The sequence below is a fragment of the Limulus polyphemus genome, unplaced genomic scaffold (assembly GCF_000517525.1).
Source record: "Limulus polyphemus unplaced genomic scaffold, Limulus_polyphemus-2.1.2 Scaffold54, whole genome shotgun sequence".
Lineage (NCBI taxonomy): Eukaryota > Metazoa > Arthropoda > Merostomata > Xiphosura > Limulidae > Limulus > Limulus polyphemus.
In genome coordinates, this window is record NW_013665664.1 from 733,224 (window position 1) to 757,703 (window position 24,480).

Consider the following 24,480-nt stretch of genomic DNA (forward strand, 5'->3'; position numbering starts at 1 on the left):
GCCAAAAAACAATTATTCTGTTATTCTGCCTATGTTGAAATGGTTTTACTTCTTCATAAGTAGGAAAATAATTATCTCAAAAAGCAAAATTACTAAAAGAAGGCTAGTTAAGATGAATCAGTGTTCAAATTGTCTCCATGCTTGCTGGTTATACAAACCAACACAGTAAACTATTATCATCACATACATATATATATATATATATTCTAATTTTCTTTGAATACATTTGTTTAATTCTTAAACAAAATAGCTCTATTACCTGCCTAAAAAAGAAAGAAAAGGCATGTGTTCAAATCCTGATCCGATTCACTTCGCTTATTTATTTTTTTACTTTTTACAGTAGCTATGAAGAATCATATAAAATATAAAATTCATAAAACCAAATAAGAACTATGATCATATGTAAAGCGCTTTAAATATCATTTAATTTTGTAGAAATTTTACTCTTCTAATTTTAAATCCTAGAAACTATAGATTGATTTTATCACTCTGAAATAAATAGAAACATTAGAACGTACGGCCAGAGACTTCTATTTATTGGACATGTAAGGTTCTAAATATCTATGCACACATCAATTTTAATAAACAATAAAATCATATAAAACCCACGATGTTAGTCAACGTAACTTGTATATTTATATACAATTAGCATTCCTTGAAGAAACTACCACTAAATCATGTACTTCTATGAAATAACACACACACAAATGGAGCTATAGAATGTTTCAGATTACGTAGCGTGATGGTCACAGGAGAAATCTATAAGGTAAAAATAACTGAACTTGTTTATTTTACTTGCCTGTTGGTTTGATTATTATTGGAAATAGACAGTGATGTGTATTCTCACAAATGGCATATATTTATTGGAAACGAGCTTATTCAACATAAATTTAACTTAAACTGATGAAGACAAAGGTGAAGCGACTTGCAACGGAATGTTCAACGTTCATGATGTTCATTATTTTTAGCACAAAGCTACATGATAGGTTATTTGCGCTGTGTCCATTGCGAGGATCAAATTCCGAATTTTAGCCTTATAAGCCTCGAAGCTTTCCGACGAACAATCAGGGAACTATTTTTTACAACAGATTAATTTATAGATATATATATGCCATTGAATTACTTCAGTACGGTCTCCATAATGTGAGATCATTAGGTTCATAAGTAACACCAAAAAGGGCATTTCCTCTTTCTGCTCTAGTGATACGAGTTCTCTGCTTGTTTTCACCACTGCTGTTCTCAGAATGCATCATACTGTCAATAGAGCCACTGTGGGTTCGAGAACCTTCTAGATTGGTTAAACTGGCGACCAGTTTCTCGTTGTGATACTGCTGTTGAGTGGCGAGAGTTATATCAACAGCCGACTTGAGCTCGTTGCCTAATAGATGTAGAGATGGGTGAATCTGAGATTGTGAGACGTTGGAATAAAGCTGGGGATAAAGAAGGGACGGTGAAACAACTGGAGAGCTCAGATACATCCCAGCAGTAGCGGTTGCGATACCATTTCCGTTGTTATAAGAACTATGAGATGCCAAAAGCCCATATCCTCTATGGCTGACCGACAGGCAAGACGCACCACTGTTGTTTGTCTGGTAGTTCATACCTGTGCTGTTAATCTCACCTAATCCTTGTCGCAGTTCGGACAGTCTATTCGATAAATAAAAATCAGTTGTTGTTGCAGACATAGTGTTATTGAATCCAGATCGTAATATCGAGTCTCTTTTTAGCGCAAGGCCACTATTCTGATCGTTTGAAGCAACAAAAGATCCTCCTCCTGCACGTTCAATGAGACCTATAACAAGCATAAACAACTTTAGAAAATATGCTCTTATACAGCTGATATGATACGATTTAAAGTAGTAAAGTACTAGGTTCATAATTGTGTTCTTGTTCTATATTTAAACAAATACTAATAAAGATTAAATGTGTGGTGTGTGTGTTTATATAAAAGCCACATCGGACTTCCAACTATATCCACCGAGGGGAATCGAACTCCCGATTTAAGTGTTTAAATCAGTAGATTTACCGTTCTTCCATCGGGGGGAAATATCAAATGTGCTACTAGAAATATTCTCTATGAGCTACATTATAAACCAATATTAAACCCATATCGCTATAAGGCAAGGATGTTTACTTTATTGAATTCTACATTATGCTAAGTGTTTCACATGTTATTTGAAGTTATCGTAATTTAAACTGAATATCCACTTTACCAAGAATTCTACATGAACTCAAGTTGAATCATCTTGTCCGCGATAATAGCTTGGAAATAGCTGGATACATTAGGCTCCACAAGATACCATTTATTATGAAGTATGTTTTTCAATTGTATGTTTGTAGAGAGCTATGGTTGTGATTGCAAGGTTCAGACTCATTTCCAAGACGTTCAAGCAGACTGAGATTGGCAAGTGAGCTATTGTTCTTTTTGAACCAATATTGAGCACTAAGAGTGCAGAAAATTGTTGCATTGTGGTTGATTTCAGTCGTAAAGCTTTTTTCTTACAGTAAATGAGATGTCATAGGAACGTGGACACCTGTTATAAATAAGTAAAACGACATGGAGCTGTAGACCTATTGGCTATACTAATTTCCAATGTTTCGAACACACCACCTTGATATTGCCTTTCCTACAAATGTTATAGGTGGGAGAGGAGATAGTGTAATTATAAAGATATCTGAGTCGGTGTTACGTATCTAGAATTTGCTATTTGATTTTGTGTGTGTTTTTTGTTCCTCTTATTTAATGAGTTTAAACTATTGCCTTGAGCTTTTACCAATAAAGTTAACATTTTCACACGAGTGTTTTCGTTTTACACCAGTTGGCCACATAAGCTCTACTTAATTTACCAACTAATCTAGTTCCATTCCAAATTATGTTCCGAATGTAGTAATTCGGTTTATACTCATTAAGCGTATCAATAGAGATTTTGCATGTTATTGCTTCCTTTTGTCTAGTATCTTCATCTTGTCATCACTAATACCTGATGTTTACACATTTATTTGCTAAATCGTTTATTCTTCACGTTATTTACAGGATCTTAATAACTGTTCACCAATTGATTTTTCCTAAGATTACCACAACATTATCAGCTTGAAAGACTGGGCCCTCATCTTTTGAGTAGGAAGTGGTTAGGAACTACTTATAGAAATACCATGGGTGTTATTTGCCCTGAAGTATTCATAGGTGAAAGTATCGCCAATAGGCGAGTGTTACAAGACCACAGTACGGGATCTTTAAAAATTAAATGTATAACTGGATATTGAATCAAAATTGGACAACATAGAAATACTTTTTTATTCAAACAAGGTATCGTCAATTCTTATTTGCTCTTACTATGTTACAGTTCTGTCATTAGATGTTGATTGCTTTCTTTTGCTCGTGTTTATGAAACATTCTGGATTCTGGAGAAGGAAAGGGAAAACAAAACAAAAAGAACTGTGTTAGTATCGCACCTTTTCCCAGACTATGTGCATGGTGTGGTGTAACACAATTATAGATTACTTATACCAGTGATATGTCTCATAACACATACAAGGATCACTAACTTCCTTGCCAATGTGGCTGAGAGTGACCCAGTGGTTAGCATGCTGGACTATGGATTTGCAGGTTCATCGTTCAAGTCATGTCACAGCAATTAAATAACAGTTTATGGTAGGTGACGTTGACTAGCTGCATTCCTTTTAATTTATCAAATCAAAACTAGGAGGGCTAATACAAACAGTCTTTAAATAGCTTTTAACGAATATTCGAAAACAAATAAATAAGCCCTTACTCCTGTTAATATGTGTAAATCTCTGCATAACCCTGCCTCCACCTGGGTTAAGATTGCACTCTAAGGGAAGATAATGCAGAAATCTGACCAGACAAATATAGGCTCATTAGAATGATTACTGCAATACGTACTTTTTGCTCAAGGCAATGATTAGAATAGGGAAGGACTGACATTGTACTGTGTGCGAAGACATCACCTAAATTTATAACACCCGAAGGAAAGTTCTGTAAAATTAATTTAAGCTTACATGTATGGTGTTGTACTCAGTTTCTAAGTTGTAGAAGGGTAAAACGTGACAGTTTTCAACTTCCTCATTTCTTACCTCAGAGCCTTTTATATGCCAAAACGCTAAAAAACGACATTAAAAGCCAAACTGAGAAGACTAACTTAACAATTCTCGTTTTTTATAATCACTTCTTTAGACTGCAAGAATGATGATATGGGACTTGTATATGGGAAAAATAAAGGAAAAATTCATTAATTATTAGAGTGTAGTTTCCAACAGTTAAAGACAATACAAACTAAAATAAGGTAATTTGAATTCAACATCCACTCAAAATATTCATAATAAGCAGAACATAATCGAATTATAGGACATTTCAACAGGCAAACATATATGAACATTCTCCAAAAAGCTTAATATGATAGCTTCGAATGTGGGGGTTGCAAAGTTTCTAGCTCATTGGAATGGTATAGTTGTATATTATCGTAAAAAGTTGAAATTAACAATTACTTATTCTAGGATCTTGTGTGAGAACATCAGCCGTCTGATTGTGTTCATCTCGCGATTATCAAGTGGTCTGCACTACAGAAATACCACTCCAACTCACTAGGCAGATCACATGATTAATCTAAACATTACATTCACACACACATCTTACCAGACAATAACTCATAAAGTAATGAATGCTATTCCTTACATTTGTTTGTTTATTGGTTGGTTGGTTTTTGAGTTTTATTGGCGCAAAGCAACATGACTATCTATGCCAAACAATTGGTATGAAAATGAAAATTAAAACTCTATAGAATGTAAAAAGAAATCAACTTAAAAGCTAAACAATGTCTAAAAATCAGGTACAAAAACTCAAATATACTTTAAAAGACAATGGCCCATAAAAAACTGAAAACACAATTAATCTGGATAATGTCACCATCGCCAAGGACATTGTCCAACGTTGGAGGTAAACCCTAAGAAAAGACATGTCTAAAATGATGCCGCCGCTCAGATTTGTAAAGATGGCACAAAAGTAAAACGTGGGTATTTTTGACTCGAATGTTACAAAGGCCACACATTGGCGTAACAGTCCCGCATAATAAGAAATTATGAGTTAAAACTCTGACCAGCGCACATCCTAGCCAAGACAACCTCCTCCCGCCGATCCTAATGAAAACTAGATGGCCAAAGAACAACCGTAGGTTTCATCTGGAAAAGCTAGTTATGAAGTTGCTCACCCCAAACTGACTGCCAACTGATGCAAAACCATGCCTTGATCACAGAATCAAAGTTCATGTAGGAGACAGGCATAGCTGTGAAAGCACCAGAGCAGACAAACTTAGCTATGTTGTCTGCAAGTTCGTTCTCGTGAATACAGCATGACCAAGTATCCAGAAAAGCTGGATAGAAACAAATAACAGAGAAAAACGGGCCAGTCGTTTCTGAATATACAAGAGAAAAGGGTGATAACTCGCATTAAGTGATTTTAGGGTCAGTAAAGAACTAAGAGAGTCTGCGTAAATAGATCAGTCAAGTGTACTACTTAGCTTCCACGTGATCCAAGACAAGAGAAATAGCAGTGAATACAAAACTGTAGAGGAGATTTTGTGAGTGGCCAACGAGCCAAAACAAACCATGGCAAAACCCACAGAGTCACCTAATTTCGAATCATCCATAAAAACGGGAACAGATGAATGGTTTGAAAGATGTTCGGTAAACAGAAGATAGTACTTCCAACTGGGAGTATCTACTGTCCTCATATGATTCAAAGAAAGGTGGTGGTGGTAACGAGCCATGGAGGAATGGTCTGGTGATCAGACTGAGCAACACTATGCAATGAAAGCCTTAATTTAGCCAACTGTGCCTAGATACAAAGGCCAAATGGAGGAATAGCCAACTACCGATTCTGAAAGAGCAAAGCCCACCATAAAGCAAGGAACTTGCAAAAATCTGAGATGAAGAGGATGTTCATGGAACTCAGTGTACAAAATCTGGACAGGTGGAGTGCAAGAAGCCCCTGTGCAAAGCCAAAACCCCTAGATGATGTTTATGTTCCTATATCTTCAAGGCAGAGGCCCTGGCAGGTCCATAAATTATAGGCCCATAGTTTATCTTGGAATGTATGAGGGCACAATAGATCTTCAACATAGAACACTGATCTGCTCCTTAAAATATGAAAGAGAGGACACAAAGTATGTTCAGTGCCTGTGTACACTTGACACAAAGCTGCTTAATGTGACGAATGAAAGTCAGTTTGGAGTCAGACAGAAGCTTAAATAAATTCATCTCAGGAACTATGGGAAGAACAACACCACTAAGACAGAGCTCAGGATCAGGGTGTAAGCCATGTTGGCAGCAAAAATATATGCAAACAGTTTTAGAGGAAGAGAAGGTGAAACCATTTGCTGTGGTCCACTTCAATAAGCGAGTGAGAGCAGTCTGAAGTCGCCACTCAATAAACTAACAGGAAATGTGGAAGTCGTTGACAAAGAGGTCAGTTGCAACAGTAGGATGGAGCTGTTGAGTGATAGCATTAATCATAATACTGAAAAGTGTGACATTCAGAACACAGCTCTGAGGGACTCCAGGTTCCTATGTGAAGGATCTGGACAGGGTCGAACCCACATGGACTTGGAAACTCTGGTTGAGTAAAACTTTACAAATAAAAATGGGTAAATGGCCATACAACCCATATAAATGGAGGTCCCAAACCTTTGCCAAATCTGGATAAAAACAACCAAAATGAAAACAAGAAAAGCAGAAGAGAGATGATGCAGCATCTCTTAATGATTATTATCAGGTCTCACTAATGTAATGTCAGACTGATGAAAAGTGAGTTGAAGTTCCACCAGTGTAAATGAGCAATAATAATCTTAGAGATGATCAGCTCGAAAGGAAAGTGGCGATCTTTCTGCCCAAGAATTGATGACCAGAAAGGCAGGGGAAGAAACAGAAGCACTGATAGTATCAGTGACTCTCTATACATCAGCAAATTTCTGGCCATTGGAGAGCAAGATGGAAAAGGGATGGGAACATACTTCCCAATCTTGCCTCAGACAACCTTAGAACTGGTGGTAAGAGAAATACTGGTCGTGAACTTAATCCTAGATTACTTCTGGCTTTGACATCTGACCAGCTGGACATAGGCATGATACATCCCTGAAACAGAAATCCTCAATGAATTCTTCATCTAAATAATTTCATCTGTTTGACACATCTCCACTTGAAAATATGTAATACTGCAGCCAACCAATGTTCTGATTTTGACCTTTACATCGCCACATCCACCTGCCACTGTTAAGGCAGGTTATCTGAACTGTAAGGTTCCTAGTCCTGTTAGGTTTTCCTGTGTCTTACAATTTGGACCTTCTAAGGCATCTTTGATGAGTGCTCATTGTGGTAGAAAGACGACGATGTCTACGAATGTCAACTGAACCCTCACTGCGTCAATTGTGGTGGTTTCCACCTCTAGTTCTTAGCCTAAGTGAGTGAAGGAAAAAGGGGTACAATGTTTATGCATCATAAACAACACCTCTTATCCTCAGGCCTGGAAGTTGTTTTCCTCAGCCCCATCTTGGACATATGCTATTGCACTCCATTCCTCTGCTACAATGGGAATGCTGACAGATCTTTCTGTGCCTCCAATAGAGTCTTTCTCTCACCATCTCAAGAGTATTTTGCCCTCTGTGAATGCAAGAGTTGACAAGTCCATGTCTACTTCTGTCTCTGTTCCCACTATCACTTCCAGTGACTGCTTGTTTTCTTCTCCTTCAGCTCAAGGTGCAGGACAATTATTTGGTCACGCTCTCAGTCACTGGAGTATTCTTCTTCTTACAGAGACCTACCCAGTCGTCCTAGGACAAGCTCATGGAGGTCAATAGACCCTTTTCTACTAAGGTGAAACGTTGTGGTTGCAAGCAAAAGGGTTCTCTATCCAGTTCTCCTCCTTCTAAGTAAAATTTGGCACTATAATAGAGTGTAACTATCAAGGTTTTCGTTATAATTTGGATGACATTAAGGATTCCTATCATTCCATGTGTCTCTCCTTGCAAGAAACATTCCATCAGTCTGCTGATACTGTCACTTTTTGGCAGATTTCCTTGTATAGTAATGATAGGTTGAGTGATGTATGTGTGGCATGCTGGTTGATCAGGATGTACCCACCTTGCTTGTGCTACTCAATATGTCCCTGGTGCTGATATTGATGGGAGGGGTCGTTCTGTATAATTCCAGCAGCTCTTCATTCCATTCCCACAACCTCGACATGTTTTCCACAGTATCCTTGTTCATGGTGGACACCTGCCAGCCAGCAAGCATGGAAAGATCAGAAACGAGCCTGAGATATCTTTTGCAGGTATCTCAGATGATCCAAGATGACAGTATTCCAAAAATATAGAAACATGTGCATCTATATGATTACATGTACTTGGAAGAATGTGGTAGCTTATCACCATGATATGCAGAGATAAACCTCATCATAGTGCCTTGAAGTTGCCTCAGCCATTGCAAGTGTTCTTTGTACATTACTACTTAACCATTCTGTAGTATTTCTGAACAATGACAAATATGACTCTTTTTGAGCAATACCCACTGTTCTTATCTTCAATATCCCACACAAGTTTAATCAGTTCTAGTTGTTTCAAGATACTCAAATTGTTCACCTACATCATGTCCCATACTTGCTATCCAATACCTCTACATGTGGGAGTGGGAGGTCAAATGTGTTTGACATTAAAGGTCTAGATTTACATAATCACTATTTACAGAACTAAACAATCAATAAATAGTGAAATGAAACAAAGAAGGAGATTTGAAATAAACTCTTCAATAATATATCTGATTTCCTGGACCAAAATGTTTCTGAATTTTTAAGTGAGAATGTATAAAATACATAATTACTGAAATATGGTAGGTTGAAATTATATGTATTCCAGGACAATAAGTAAAATCTGAACAGCAAAGAAAGTGAAAAATATACAGGTAATATTAAAATTTACTCTCTTTCACATGATATGTGGTTGGTTTTTGTTTTCACTTTCTGTGTTGCAACACAAACTTTAAATACTTGAGAGCCTCTATTGCTTTTACTTAAGAAATATTCTAGATGTTGGAGTACGAAGAAGAATATACTTCTACATTGCATTAAGACAGGAAGGATAGTGTTAATTCCACACTTATCAGACCAGGTTGCTAGTGCAGTATCCCACAATCCCATATAATACGTCAGCAGTCATTCTCCTCATATTACCATTTTAAGGAAGAATAACTTCCCAGCAAAACTAATCTGTAAAAATCTCTGCATGACCTATTCTGGTGGATGGTAAGTATAACTCTCTTGAATAAACACTGTAACATATGTATTTGTCCAAAACAGTGACTACAGCAGAGTAAGGATGGCTATTCCGGGATACTAGGACGGAAACTAAATGCATGACATGTATATAAAACATCTGAACAGTAAACCTGAATATACCTGATTAATGATGTATTTAATTACTAAGTGATATTAGAGCATACCCTGGCTATTTGTAGTTGCCACAGCCCTTATGGAAATAAATGGCAAAGTCTCTACTAAAAGAACTGTCCTCACAACATCACATGACGTCTGGCAGTTTCTACTGTGGAACCAAAACAAAATAAATAAATTACTTCTCCACATTGATAAAATTTGCCAGCACAGAGATTTCGAAACACATATTCCTAAAACAAATCACTCACTTCCAGTCATTTGCGGTCTATGTTTTTCTAACTACAACTGAAGCCAGGGTTTTCCAAGATAAATAAGCTTCAGACTGTTTTCTATTGTTATGTGTCGGATCTTGTAACGTCCTTCGTATGGTACATTTGAATATCGTATAAACTTGACCACCGTTGAAGAAACTGGTGAAGTGAGGGGCACGGCATCATAACTGTAGCACTTTTCCGCCAGTTTACCCCCACTAGTTGGTGATTACAGTAATTTGTTGTGGCTGACGTATTTTATTGTCACTGTTGATATACTTTGAATAGCCAGTCAAATAACTGTTTGTTTTATTCCAAAGCTCTAAAAAGGCATTCAGCCGCAAAAATGCTTCTCAAAATGTGTCACAGATCCTTAATCTCAAGTATGTGGCTGACTAACCATTGTAGGTTTACATTTTCTAGCACATCAGATCATCAAGCTATTATCTTCTTCTTCATTCGACCATAATCTCATTTAGTTTTGGTCGTCTGCCGCTCGCGTATTTTGTATTATCTATGAATTTTATACTCAGATGGCTGGCCGTGCCAGTGAGACTCTAAAAGGCGTGCATATTCAATGGCGGGGATCCGAGCCTGCGACTCGCATTTTGCGAGTCGAGCGCCCTAACCACCAGGCCATGCCAGGCCTATCAAGCTATTATTTTTTAATATCAGGCTGATTATCAGGCTGATTATCAGATTATCAGCTGATCAAGCTATTATTTTAAAGCTGGTAAATGTAGTGTTCTAAACTGTGTGTGATATGTCTAAAGCAGTGGGCAGTCAGTGTATACTTTACGCGTTTTTAGTAGCGTCCCGAAAACAAGTATATTTTCTTAGAAGTCTACAGAAATATTTTGATTGTTCAAGTAGTTTTCTTGCACGCATGAGTGTACTTATGTGTCAGTGTTTCAACATGTTCTGTTATAAATTACAAGTTCGTTCTCTCTGTGTGAAAATTCGATCATAAGATCAGTACGAAATTTTATATTTTTGATAAATATGTTGCTAGTTAGTATCAATTCTATTCCATGAAAACAAACACAAACTGTATACATTTATATATATATATTGTTCGCTTGGTTTATTAATATGTATTGTTACTTCAGTATGGTAACACATTATGCTAATATAATATGGGTTTGGCAAACAACGATTTATAAGCATAGGGTGTGTCTGTTTTCTTCTTAGAAAAAAGTCACATTGGTCTGTCTGCTGTGTTCAACGCGGGAATCGAACTCCGGCTTTAAGCGTTGCAAGTCCGTAAACTTACCGCTGTTCCATCTGGGGACTAAGCAAAATGAATGATTTTATTGATGGTGAAACATACTACATGTTTCGAAACATGTATTATGTTCCACCATCAATAAAATTATTCATTTTGCTTATAAATCGTTGTTTCTCAACCTATTATAATATGTATTGTTGTTCCTACGTAGATTAGTGAATTACTAGGTTTTCAGAATAAACTCTGTAATCTTTTTGTAATTGCGTTATTATAACTTTATATAATAGCAAAACTAATTTTAAAAGTCTACTTGGACTACAAGGCTGTCTGAAACATTCAATGGATTATTATTATGAAGGTATAAAAATAATAGTTTAACACTCTATTACCTGTGGTTAACGGTATTGAATTGGAAGAATGGTGAGGGTTTCCTGGCAATGCTTCATCTGATACGTTGTTCACATATGGCACTGGGAAGATGGATCTCTGCATCGAGGACGATGACGTAAGATACGATGGATAAGGCAAAGCATACGGATTCCAATGATGTTCAGGGTCAGCCAGATGTAAAGCTTGAGCAAAGTTCAACAAACGGTTTTCATTGTTGGTGTTGATGTTGTTTTAAGAGGTACTATTTTAAAGAAGCGTAGTAACGTACAACAAATTTTATTCAAAAGTTAATCCAGAAAAGAGAAGGTTCTTTGATAAAATGTGATATTTGAAATTGCAAAGTATTTCAAGTAGAATTCCAAACATTTATTTTAATAAAGTAAGTTGAAAATTAAGGTTGCATTTATACGAACCAGAAACAAAACACAATATTAATGAGCCTAAGAAAAGGTTCCAACCAATGTTGGAAAATTGCTCTACAGTCATATTCCTCTGGGCTATAATAATCTGTTAACATAGTAAACAACGTAAACATTATTTCAATACAATAAATATAAGAAAGTATTTGTTTATTTTTTTGTTAATTACAACGCTACACAATGTTCTTTCTGTATAGAAGCCCCAATTTTAGCGTTTTAAACCCTCACAACTTACCACTCAGTCAGTGAGGAGGCCATGAGGAAACAGAGAATAGCTCTTTTGTAGAATATTTCGGTAAATAAGCCGAAAAAATTTTCTCCGTATGAAGGAGCCACGAAAAGTCAAAAAGTCTAACTGTGTTATTTATTTACGGTATGTTTTTCATTTTATACCATTCGCTTAATTATGTTTCCAGTATCTCATGTTATAGCGAAGTGTAACAAATATTGTAATCCTGCATTTCTTAATTGTTTTAAGTTAAATTATTCTGCATTTCATCCCTGATATTTCACTTTCCTCATCGGTATTCTGTACTGTATAACATGTTTGTCAAAAAAAAAGCAAAACACAATTTAAAATTTTATAATATAAACATAAAAATACCTAAGTGAAATGTTTTGCAACTCAATATTGGATGGAAGGCCTTTAATAAACTGATTAGTCTGTCTACATATATATTTTTTGTTACTTTCGAGTTTCTGAGAAAAATAATTAATAGATGAAATTCTTTAGCTGGAATGTTATGATGACTTTTGCATTTTGTAGATGCTAACTTACCTTACATTAAAACATAATACTGTTTTGTAAAACACACTTTAGCTATATGGTTCGGAAATTTTAACTGTTTGATGACAAAAGCTAAATAAAAATATTCTTTATGAAACACAAATTGATATAACAGTTGTTATGAGGTGCCTTGAAATATATTGCTATTATGTAGTAGTAAAGATTAAATAGGTTTTCAAATCAATTAACAAAAATGTACAGCGTCAGTAAAATAAATATTCGAAACATTAATACTTTAATAGAACAAGAACAATGGCAGGGGCTTTGTCAAAGAGTTTATTTATACGAGTTTGCTCATCAATTTCAAAATAAAGGTGTTTAAGGATTCATTCAGTAAATTTGTTTGTTTGTTTGTTATGAATTTCGCGCAAAGCTACACGAGGGCTATCTGCGCTAGCCGTCCCTAATTTATAAGATATGATTAAGAAAAATTGTACCATGTATTAAAATGGTATTGCGCATTATCTAAAGCGTAGAGAGGAAAACTAATATCATTGAAATACTTTGATGATCCAAACTGAAATTCATATATAAGTTGGATGAAGTAGATTTCGTCCCCAATGATCCCGTTTTAGAGTATGTCGATATATAAACAATTGCTCTTAGAAATGGATTAATCAAGTTTCATCGTGTAAAAAAAAAAATAATTTTATGATGTGTTAACCACATCATTTAATCTCCGTGGAAAGTAATTTAAAACGACAATGTTCAATCACTTCGTATTCGAAAGGTTGAAATTCAAGAAAGGAAAATATGCCTTTACTGGCGAAACCACAGTTGTAATAAATGAAGCATCTGTGAAACGTACAATTGTCTTGTTTTTCCTGAAAGTATGCTTATGTAGCATCATGATAATCAATCTGATGAAAAACTACAAGTCCTGCAAAAATTTCCAACTCTAGGATAGTTTGTCTTTTTTTAGTTACGAACTTTGCAATGACTGTCAAAACTTTTAGAATATGGTTTGTTTGTTTTGAATTTCGCGCAAAGCTACACGAGGGCTATCTGTGCAAGCCGTCCCTAAGTCAGCACTGAAATACTAGAGGGAAGGCAGCTAGTCATCAGCACCCACTGCCAACTCTTGGGCTACTCTTTTATCAACGAATAATTGGATTGACCGTCACATTATAACTCCCCCACGGCTGAAAAGGCGAGCATATTAATACTTGTAATTAATAGTTGGCACAAATGGTGCTGCCTTTGTGAATACGCTTCAAAATAAATATTCTATTAATCAAAATAACAAACACAGATAATACTGAACATACACAACCTGTGTAAAACTAATCATTATAAGATATAGAATTATCCTCTTACGTCACACATCGTTTATCATATGACTTGAAAGTAAAAAGAGGAGCAGGAGTTAACACTGTTCTTTTCTCTTAGTGTAATTAATGTAATTAATATTAAATTCCGATCGGAGAAAGCTAAGTATTTAGAGCGAAATTAAAAATTAACCTGACAATTATTAAAGCTAATTAAACATACTTTTTTTTACATTTCTTACTGATAAAGATTAGAATGTATTGTTTCATCAATTGAGTAACCTCGCTATTGGTGGTAGTCTCGACCTTAAACCCAATAACACCCCACGAAGTTAAGGCAGCTTAGGAGATTTAGGTTAGTGCTAAATACATATATTAAGTTAACAACGAAAAGCAATCTTTATAATTAAAGTATTATAATAATAATCAATAAATCAAAATAAAAGTAATGATATTCGATATACTAAGTAGTATAATCAATACTGGTAATGAAAGTAACAATAAATATATAACAGAGGACATTTCATTTAAAGAACACAGAAACACTATCTATTGCCTTAAGCTACTGTCGAATAAATAAGTTGATTTGGAAAACGTAACCTTAGTCTATTTATTATCCAATTCTCTATAGCCCTTCTTTTGATCAATGAAAACACATTGAATCATCCCTACTATCTAGTATCAGAGGGGAGTGACATTTATGACAACTTATGAGCCACATGTTACTGTTGAAGCTGTGATGAATTTGCAGCGGTTAATTTTCCAAAGTATAACCACAAATTACTGTTTTAGAAATATAGAATAATAAATCATTTATTATAGTCAATGAAAATGTAGCAATACGACATGTAATAATAATATAACATATCTATGTGGTTTGTCTAAAAGAAATTTACCACTCTTTTACTATCTCCTGTAACAAACACTTAGAACTGGATACAGGAAGTAAAAAGTAACGTTAAATCTTCTGTAAAAGCCTCTAATAATCCATAAAAAGGAAAGCCAAAACAATCGTTAATATCATACTAATGTCATACTATATACGGAACTGTTACATATCTAGTATTAACTATATATATAATAACTTAAAGAAAAGGACTGTAACTCCAATGGTGGTGAATACACTAAAGCTTTTCACTGTTTCTCCAAACAATATCCCTAGGAATTAAGGTGTAAACGTGAATGTTTTCAAAAAGGTCGTGACACTGTGTAAAAACTTTTAAACCATCAGCAAGAATATTATTGAATTTCCCTGAAAGAATATTTTGTTTGAAATGCGCAATGAAAAACACTTATTATGAAAACGAGAATGAGTTTACGAACTCTAGCCTCAAAAATTTCTTATAATAAACAAATTATATTATATCTAAGAAGCTGATAATAGTAGATATTGTAACATAACTTATACAGAATATTGATAATTGGGAATGAAAAGTTTACAAATTCTAAGTTGAAAGTGCTCATTATATTAAAAAGATTAAATATGATTGTTCAACTAATGATATTGACATCTAAATATAAATATCATCTAGCTTTTTCCTATAGCGATAATGTTTACAGTTGTGTCTAGAAAACCTTGATAACTTGACATGAGAGTATCATCTGTATATCTAGAAGCGCGACTGACGTACAAAGCTTTACTGTAGCCTTTCTTAGCAATATTTGAAATGTATAAAACTTTTATTCCAGATAAATACAAATCAGTAACTTGTGGGCTGATATTATCTCCCATTCGAATTATTTCTGTCTGTAGGAAGACACACTAAAATGCACAAATGTAATATTAAGTAAAATATTCATGACCTGCAATAATTCATTTAATTTAATGTAAAACTCTGATAGTTTTGTAAGAAATATTTTCGTAGAAAGTTCTATGAATACTGACGCGGTCTAGTAACTTACATGAATTTTTAAATTAGTATAAAGATTTAAACTTAATTAAGTGTTTCTATTGTTAAAGCTTTTTCTCACTTTACATTCGATGAAATTACCAATTATAATGAACGGATTGATACCCATAAAACTCTTTACTAAGATCATAATATTAGGTCGTCAAGAAATTAATGTCGCGTTTTCGAACACTTCATTACCCCCCCCCCAAAAAAAAACCAACAAACTTACATCACGTATAATAGTTAAACGAACCGCGTAAACGTCACGTTAGTCTAGTCTATATAATGTGCAAAGTTTAGTATAATCTTATCCCTTACAGTGATGGCACACGACGAAACACACATTCGGCATGCAATGCTGTTTGAGTACAAGAGGGGAAACAATGTCTCTGTAGCCACAAAGAATGTCAAAAATGTTTATGGAAATGTTTCGAAAGTTCGTAAATGTCAACGATGGTTCAGCAAATTTCGTTCAGCCTTAAAAACTGTTGGAATTGATATTGATGCTCTGAAGACGCTTGTTGAGTCTAACCCAAGGCAACAAACACATTTGTGAAATGGCCCTGACATTGCATGTCTTTCATGAAACAATACGTAAACATCTAAGGAATACGGGAAAACTCCAATGATCGTCGTTTCCAACGTGTGAACGTTGCTTCGTCTCTTCTGGCGCGTAATGCGCGTGAACCATTTTTGGACAGAATTGTCACCGTCAGACAATAAATCTGCCTGCCTGGAATACGTTTTTATACGCAAGTCCATTCATATTGATACTTTCTTATACCATAACTACACAAATACTTAACTGGTCATTTTCAACGATATCTACAGGGTATATGGTATTCCTGACTTGTGAATGTTTTCCCAAATTAACAAGAGATTGAAGGGCTTTCACCTTAAAGGTGGTAAGTGTAGAAAGGAGAATAATTAAAACTTAGTATATTTCTCTCTACAGTTGCTTTTATGGTATGTTGGTCCTTTGTACTCAGCTTTGTCAGCCTATCACAAACAGGCAAACAGACAAATTTAGTTTTTAACAGTTCTATCTTCTGAAGCGACTGCATGCAATCAGAGAAGGTCAACTTGCTGGTAACAATAACCAAATAGACCAACGAGAAAATAGATACAGTCAAAAATTGAATAAAATTATAGGGATGACAAGACTCATTATAATGTCTGATAAATATCAGTAATAAAAATGAATAAAGATCAATAAATAAAAGATCAGTAATAGCCTCATAAATACAATACAGAATCAAAGGAAAATAAAAACCATAATTATCTCATATATAAAAAAAACAGTTTATGAAATAAATATATATATATCATAAGAATATTGTTCATCTAGATCTTTCGAACAATGAAGTTGTCTATCACTGGTAGAGATATGAACCTTGACTGATGGTTGAAGAGGCAGGCATTCAGTATCGTTGCTACCAGTTCTGCTGATATTCATAAAAGTCCAAATGAGCTGTGAAGGGCTGAAACAAGTCTTTTTGACCATTAAACAAACTAATAAAATCAGCCCCTTACATTTTAGCTACTGATAATATTTCTATTTGCTGTTCTGAAGTATCTAGTGAGACCATTGGTAATGAGTTGAAGTTTCCGGTTCGACGTGCTGTACAGATAACTAACTAGCTTCCATGTTTTCTAGAACAAAGTCTAGGTGTTTAATAACGCGTCCCCAACTTCCCACCAGATACATTAAAATACATTACCACTTGTTTCCAAATGCGTACATATCAATCAGTCTCTACTTCCCACAAAATCCTTCTCGTCCATCAGGTAATATTTTTATTAATTTATGCAGAAATGAACTACATTTGAGGCAATGAATAAAAGAGCAAATCAGCAAATGATGAAGTTTGAAATGGGGATAGTGTCATTCCTGGGTATGTAGTACGTTCAAAGTACGTTGAAATCACCGTTCTTTCGTATAAAAAAGTGAACCGTATAAATAAATAAATGTATATCGATTTCTAAATTTGCATTAAGAGACAATTTTGAACGCTATATTAAGAGTTTTTCTCCTTTAATGTTGTGTTGTAGTGTATATTCGATACACTACCGACATGGATCCTTAAGAATTCGGAGGATTCATATTTGAAAAGTTGTTTACATATTTTTTACTCACTTAACAAATGTTTTTCCCTGAGTAGGTTTTAGCTTAGAAAAAACAACAACATGAACGTAAAGTGAGAGTAGTATAATGAATGAACATGCTTGCCTTATGGTATATTAAAACCATAACCAAACCTTTACTTTTGACATTAAGCCTTTTCACTACATATTTACTTTAATTTATCTCTACAACTATGTAGTCGAATTAACAGAACACAAATCAATAAAAAGTAAAGTGGCTTTCTAAGATTGGTACACATTTGTTTGAGACCAAAAAACATTTCGTTAATGTTCGTTCGCATTTAAATTAGTATCTTGAGTTAAGCTGATTTGTTAGTCACAACAATGAGCAAGACTTAAATCTGGTCGTGTTTGAACGGTTTGTTGTAACTATGGATATTAATTGATAAAAACTAATTCATTCGTTATTGTAACTTAAAAGTAGATATTATTCTTTAAGGATTTGTACGATATATTATATTGATATCAGAATTTATAATTTGCTTTGCATGGGCTGATGTATGAGCACGTGAGCTCATTCTGTCCAATTAGATCAAATTAACCTGTTGGATATTAAATTCACTCTTGCAACATTAACGTTACATGAGGCTACTATAGAAAAATGCCATAAAAGTGTACCTGCATTCAGTTTTTTAACCTGTGATAACCATTTTGAGATATTTTAAATTCGAAATATCTTAATAATAAAGATATTGAGACTATAATATATAGATACACATTTGTGTCTCCTCAGCTATGTCTATAACAAATGCCTCTTCTTGGTGTCGTCATCAGAAGTTTAAATGTTTAATATTAACTTATATCTAATTTCTATCGATATTACGTAATATTTTCACCACTACCATTTGTATTTTAGCAGTAAACTACAATTATTTTTGTTCAATAACAGTGTAAGGCTATATAGGATATTCATGTATCTAACGTCACTTTTTTATATATCATGCATATAAATTTTGTTATTTCATCTCCTTACAAATGAAAGTACGTTTTGTACATTCTACACAAATACTTCAACGCCGTTTAAGGTAGTATTTTGTCCAAATCCGCCTAGGTCATTTTGTTTTTAATTGTTCGTCTCTACTATTGTCCTTGTATTTTTCTATTTGTAATAGTTTTTCTTTGCTCAAGACTGTTTAGCTTAAAGTCTCAGGAAGTTGCATTTTATCATAATTTTGGTTGTCCTCTATAAAGTACTGGCTAAAGGATATTTGAATAAATAAATAAATATAAACATAATTAAATGTAATTTTATATATAGAGAGAAAAACAAAACAAAAACCTTAACAACAGGACAAACATCCAACAAATCATAAGGTGGAGCAAAAAAAAAGGACCAGATGTGGGCTAGAGGACCCACATCTGCTCTTTTTTTTCCACGCAAGTGAAGGTTGGGGAAGTTGAGGTTAAACTGGATAGACGGTAAACCCCCAACGCAATTTGGATCTTACTTCCGCCGGTACCTCAAAAAACCAGGGCACATTACATAATGACCCACCTTATGATTTGTGCCCCAGTGTTAGATGTTTGTTTTGTGGCTGCGGTTTTTTTTTTTCTCTTTCTCTCCATAAAATTACTTTTCATCTAATGTTTGAATATGCTGTGTAAAATTCACACTATCCTTCCTTTTGATGTAATCTGTTTTATAGACATTTTTGCAGCTTTCTTAAATAGTTACACACGTAAATATATATACGTATATAACTTCAACAAAAACTAAACAGTTAAGTAAATTTTATATTTTTAGGAAGCTAGCATTAGAAAAAGAATCTTTGCTGAACAATAAATAAATTTAGCTTTAGGTCATGATGTCAAAAATCACACCAACCAGGACAAAACAAATAATTCCAAAGTACAAGCTCAATAATTAATTGTTCTTTTCCAAACAGCACGCCTATTGTAATAAGGTTCTGTTCTTTGACTCCAGCAACGCATTTGCCTATTACTCACGCTAGCAAACACCTGGAGCCTATGAATGTCTTTTATGACAGATAACAAACACGTTATTTGCCTGGATGCATTATGACTTTTTTTTTTAATGCATATCAATTGTCAGCAAACCCCATATCCTTTAATAGCTTTCATGGAAACGGTTAATCCCAGCAACCATATTCGATTGCTGTATAAACACAGGTTCTGCAAAGCTAAGACTTTTCATTATGGTTGATTGACCACAGTATGACTTTCTAGAAATATATTTTATTATTCACTGGCACTGACGATATATAGTTTTCCTTGAGCGGGTTGTCTTTTAATCTTCATCCTAGTTGATGAAGAATTATTTCTTGATGAACGGACGGTCAAAATTAGGTTTTAAATCCTTCAAGATGGATATGGTAGATCTCGTACCACCTTAAGGCATTTGACATTTGCCTGTTCCACCGAGGAAACAGATTAGACGAGGAGCGATTTTTCATATGTCACAGCGCATGAAAAAGTCACTTATTTCTTTCCAAGAAACTTCAGCACTTGGTTGCTGTGTTTGTGCATATGTGTTATAGTCCTCAAAAATAAACTAAACTAAAATCATTATGGCTTGCTCAGAAGGGCAATTTTTGAGCATTTATGTCTTTATGAAAAAGATAAATATTTTACATGTTACTCTAAACTTTAATATAAATTGTTAATCAATATTTTAAAAGATATGACCCAGCATTAACGTTCTTATTTGATTTTTCAAGTTGTCATTATTACCGACGTCCTTTATGGATCGTTTTTGACACGTTAAACAAACTAATCATCTGTTGTTGTTTCTAAAAGTTGCGTGTTTACAATAGAAATCCATTGTATAAACAATACACCATCTCAACATTTCCTTTGAACTTAGTGGCCGATTCATCTTCTCAATCTTATTTCAGTAAAGCTTAATCTCACTATGAAATGTGAGAAGTTAATCGCTTTAAAATACATAAGTTAAAATCTAACTTACTTTAATAGACAAATAACAACTTAATATGTCTTAATGAACATTTTAAAAGTCGTTCTTCAACATAAATTCGTATTTTTGATGTCTAGAATACACAGTTGACAAATTTCAATGGAAGTTGAAAAATGTTAATACAAATGGAATTGATAAATCCACTTCGACATAAACGTTAAAAGTTCATAAATATTCAAAAATTAAGCCCCCTCCCAGTGGCACAGCGGTATCTCTGCGGATTTACATCGCTAGAATTCGGGTTTTGATACCCGTGGTGGGCAGAGTACAGATAAACCATTGTGTAGCTTTGTGCTTAATTGCAAGCAAACAAATATATATACCAACATATCTTGGAATATTTAACAAAAATGTATCCAGTAGATTTATGCCATTCTCTTTTTCTGCTTTACCTGTGGGAGCGCCTGGTGCTCCTGGCATTCTTCGCGGAAACTCTAATGTCCATTGTTCAGTAGCTTTGCGCCGTAAGTGTTCCCACTCTCGAAGGGGGTCAAGAAAAGTGGGCCACTGGCTAAAAGAAGTAGCGAAGGCCCGACGCTGTTGTTGTCCTGAAATAAACAACGAACACATCAACAAAGTTTCTATCAAGATAGTTTTAGCCCAAAAAAATCTAGAATTTTTTTTAGATTTATTCTAAATGTAGTAAATAAACAAGATTTCCAAAGTTACTTATGGTTGTTATTTCTTCATTTCTAATATTTCTGTAATTAAAGTTACAATGTAAAATGTTTTCGCATAAAATGAAACTATTATTCCAAATGGTTTTAACCAAGAAATTGCCACCGATACATAAGATGTGCATGTTCATTTTTATAGAGATATATATGATATGATGATGTCATGATGCTGCCTTGTTTTCCACGACGCCATTAAAGTAGGCCTAGGTAAAAACTGAAGTAGGAGAATATTTGGTGTTTGAAGGTATTATTTTATGCCTTTATTGAAAGTTTTACATATTTTAATCATAGATTTTTTAATTTGTGAAACAAGGTGTACAAAAAAAAAGAAAAATCATTCGCTGCTTGCTGTTTTGTCGCTTTCCAATCAACAAAAAAATTATTATGCAAAACGCGGTTATAAGAATAGTAGGAACTCACTAAAACGAATATCTGAGACCATTCTCTAAATGATTTTATACAATTTCTCATGCTCATCAGAAGGTGGGATTTCCGAATAGATGTTGCTCTTCATCTTTCTGGTCGATGTTAATTTTCTTTATACACTTACAAACTTTATATTACAGCCTCGAGCTTAAGAAAAAAACGTGACATCTACGAGTGAAAACGTTTCAGGCAAGTACAGTGGACTGAAATTACTGCTACACCACCATATACAGCAACAGACTAAGTTCCAAATAAGATATTGATAAAGTTTAAGAGTGAGTAAAATTTATATACAGAAAAATAATAAACAACTAGTCACATGGTTGAACATAAATTTCAATTACATGACAAATCTACATGAGATAATAAAAATTGAAACTAAAACCACAACTAATTACCCTATCATTATATTTATACGCACATAGATAGAGCTTAAGCCTTAAAAGAAAACTATAGTATACAATTACATTGAATCAAACTGAATAGTTAATTCAAATGCTCAATATAGAATCAATTTCCAAAGTCAACTTTAATAGAAAAACACAACAGAGGTAGTAACAAAACATTAAAATTTTAATTTTGCTTACATATTACGTAGAAATATCAGGCATGATTTACAATGTAAATGTAATATACCAGTGTCTTTAACAAGTAAACTGGTAAGTTTTGAGTCTTATAACGCTAAATATCGAACGTCGATACCCGCGTTGGGCACAGTGCAGATATCCCATTGTATAGCTTTACACTTAAATACAAACATGCAAAACGAATTAATATTTAAATTAGGCATTTACGTGGCAGCGGGTCAACAGAAAGTTTACGGACTTACAATGCTAAAATCCGGGTTCGATTCCCCGTAGTGGACAGAGCGCAGCTAGTACATAAAGGTACCAATACTGAAAGGAAAGACATACTGTTTTCAAGAATTCTATCAATATAAAATTAGATGGGGGTCTAACCCTCTCATGACCTTCCTCATGTCATCCTGTATCACTGTGTTAAGTTGTGCTGATTTGGTAGTCTTTTTTTTCCGCAGTTAGATATGAAACTAGATGGGGGTCAACCCCCAGTCCCTTCACGACATTCCCAGTGTCATCCTGTATCACTGTGCCAAGTTTGGTGCTGATTGATCGAGAAATGTGGAACCGTATAAGGAACAGATACACAGACATATTGATGTTTATTTATATAGATTCAAGAATTTCCCATTAAACTGACACGCAATTGAAAACATTCTCTTAAACTACCTAGAGACCTCACGCGACAAAATATTTTTCATGAGGGACCTTATTTCAATCAATTATTAATAATACTTTTTTCTCAGAAACCAGTTTACTATTAGTCTACGTTTTGTTGGGGTTTTTTTTTTGGCTCTGAAAATCCAATCAGGAGAGAAATACAGATAACGAGTAAAAAAAAAACGCTCTTAAGATTAAAAGAACGTGAAGAAAAGAAACACGTAAAAATGATAGAAATGTGCAAGAGATTAAGAAAAAAAGATACGTGTAGCAACGGAGGCCACTGTTTTAATGTATCTGTTCCTTTTAATCTGATTTCCTGAATAACTGATGATCTGAAAGCATGTCTACTGAATTATCTGAGAAGATAATAAACATCTCGTATTTTTAACTGACCATGTTAACTTGTATTAACAAATGTTAACTGACCATGTTTTCCATTTACGCCTTCTACCTTTGAAGGCTTGTTTCGTTTGTTGTTAAGCACAATTCTATACAATGGGGTTTCTGTAAAAGTTCTCCCGTTATCATGAGGAACTCAGAATGATATTAAAACTGTAAAAGTTCTCCCGTTATCATGAGAAACTCAGAATGATATCAAAACTGTAAAAGTTCTCCCGTTATCATGAGAAACTCAGAATGATATCAAAACTGTAAAAGTTCTCCAGTTATCATGAGAAACTCAGAATAATATCAGGACTGTAACAGTTCTTCCGTTATCATGAGAAACTCAGAATGATATCAGGACTGTAAAAGTTCTCCCGTTATCATGAGAAACTCAGAATGATATCCAAACTGTAAAAGTTCTCCCGTTATCATGAGAAACTCAGAATGATATCAGGACTGTAAAAGTTCTCCCATTATCATGTGAAAGTCAGAATGATATCAGGACTGTAAAAGTTCTCCCGTTATCAGGAGAAACTCAGAATGATATCAATACTGTAAAAGTTCTCCCGTTATCACGATAAAGTCAGAATGATATCAGGACTGTAAAAGTTCTCCCGTTATCATGAGAAAGTCAGAAGGAACGAAGTAAATTAGTATGAAAGAAAAGATGACTTCTAGTACTTATATATATATAGTTGTATTTATTTATCGACAGATACAACGTTTATAATACTTACTACGTCCAAGGAAATACTTGAAGTACCACCTGGTCTGATGTTCCGGATTTTCCAAAACAGGAGTACTTGTAGAGCTATATAACTAAATGATAATAATAATATTTCTGATAGTTATATATATGTACACATGACAGCAGTACTTGTAGAGCTATATAACTAAATGATAATAAAAATAATTCTGATAGTTATATATATATATATGTACACATGACAGCAGTACTTGTAGAGCTATATAACTAAATG

The 24,480-nt window shown here is 34.2% G+C and overlaps 1 protein-coding gene across 3 annotated transcripts in view; it reads right to left on the reverse strand.

The window, feature by feature from the left end:
* Positions 1-538: 538 nt before the first annotated feature.
* LOC106463586 (runt-related transcription factor 1-like) overlaps positions 539-24,480 on the reverse strand; it is a 61,042-nt gene continuing 37,100 nt past the window's right edge. For all 3 annotated transcript variants that reach the window (XM_022391606.1, XM_022391603.1, XM_022391611.1), the window contains exons 3-5: positions 21,165-21,320; positions 11,326-11,508; positions 539-1,792 (exon numbers count right to left, since the gene is read on the reverse strand). In XM_022391606.1, the coding sequence (XP_022247314.1) occupies positions 1,125-1,792; positions 11,326-11,508; positions 21,165-21,320 (1,007 nt within the window). In that variant the 3' untranslated portion in view covers positions 539-1,124. The remainder of the gene's footprint in view (positions 1,793-11,325; positions 11,509-21,164; positions 21,321-24,480) is intronic.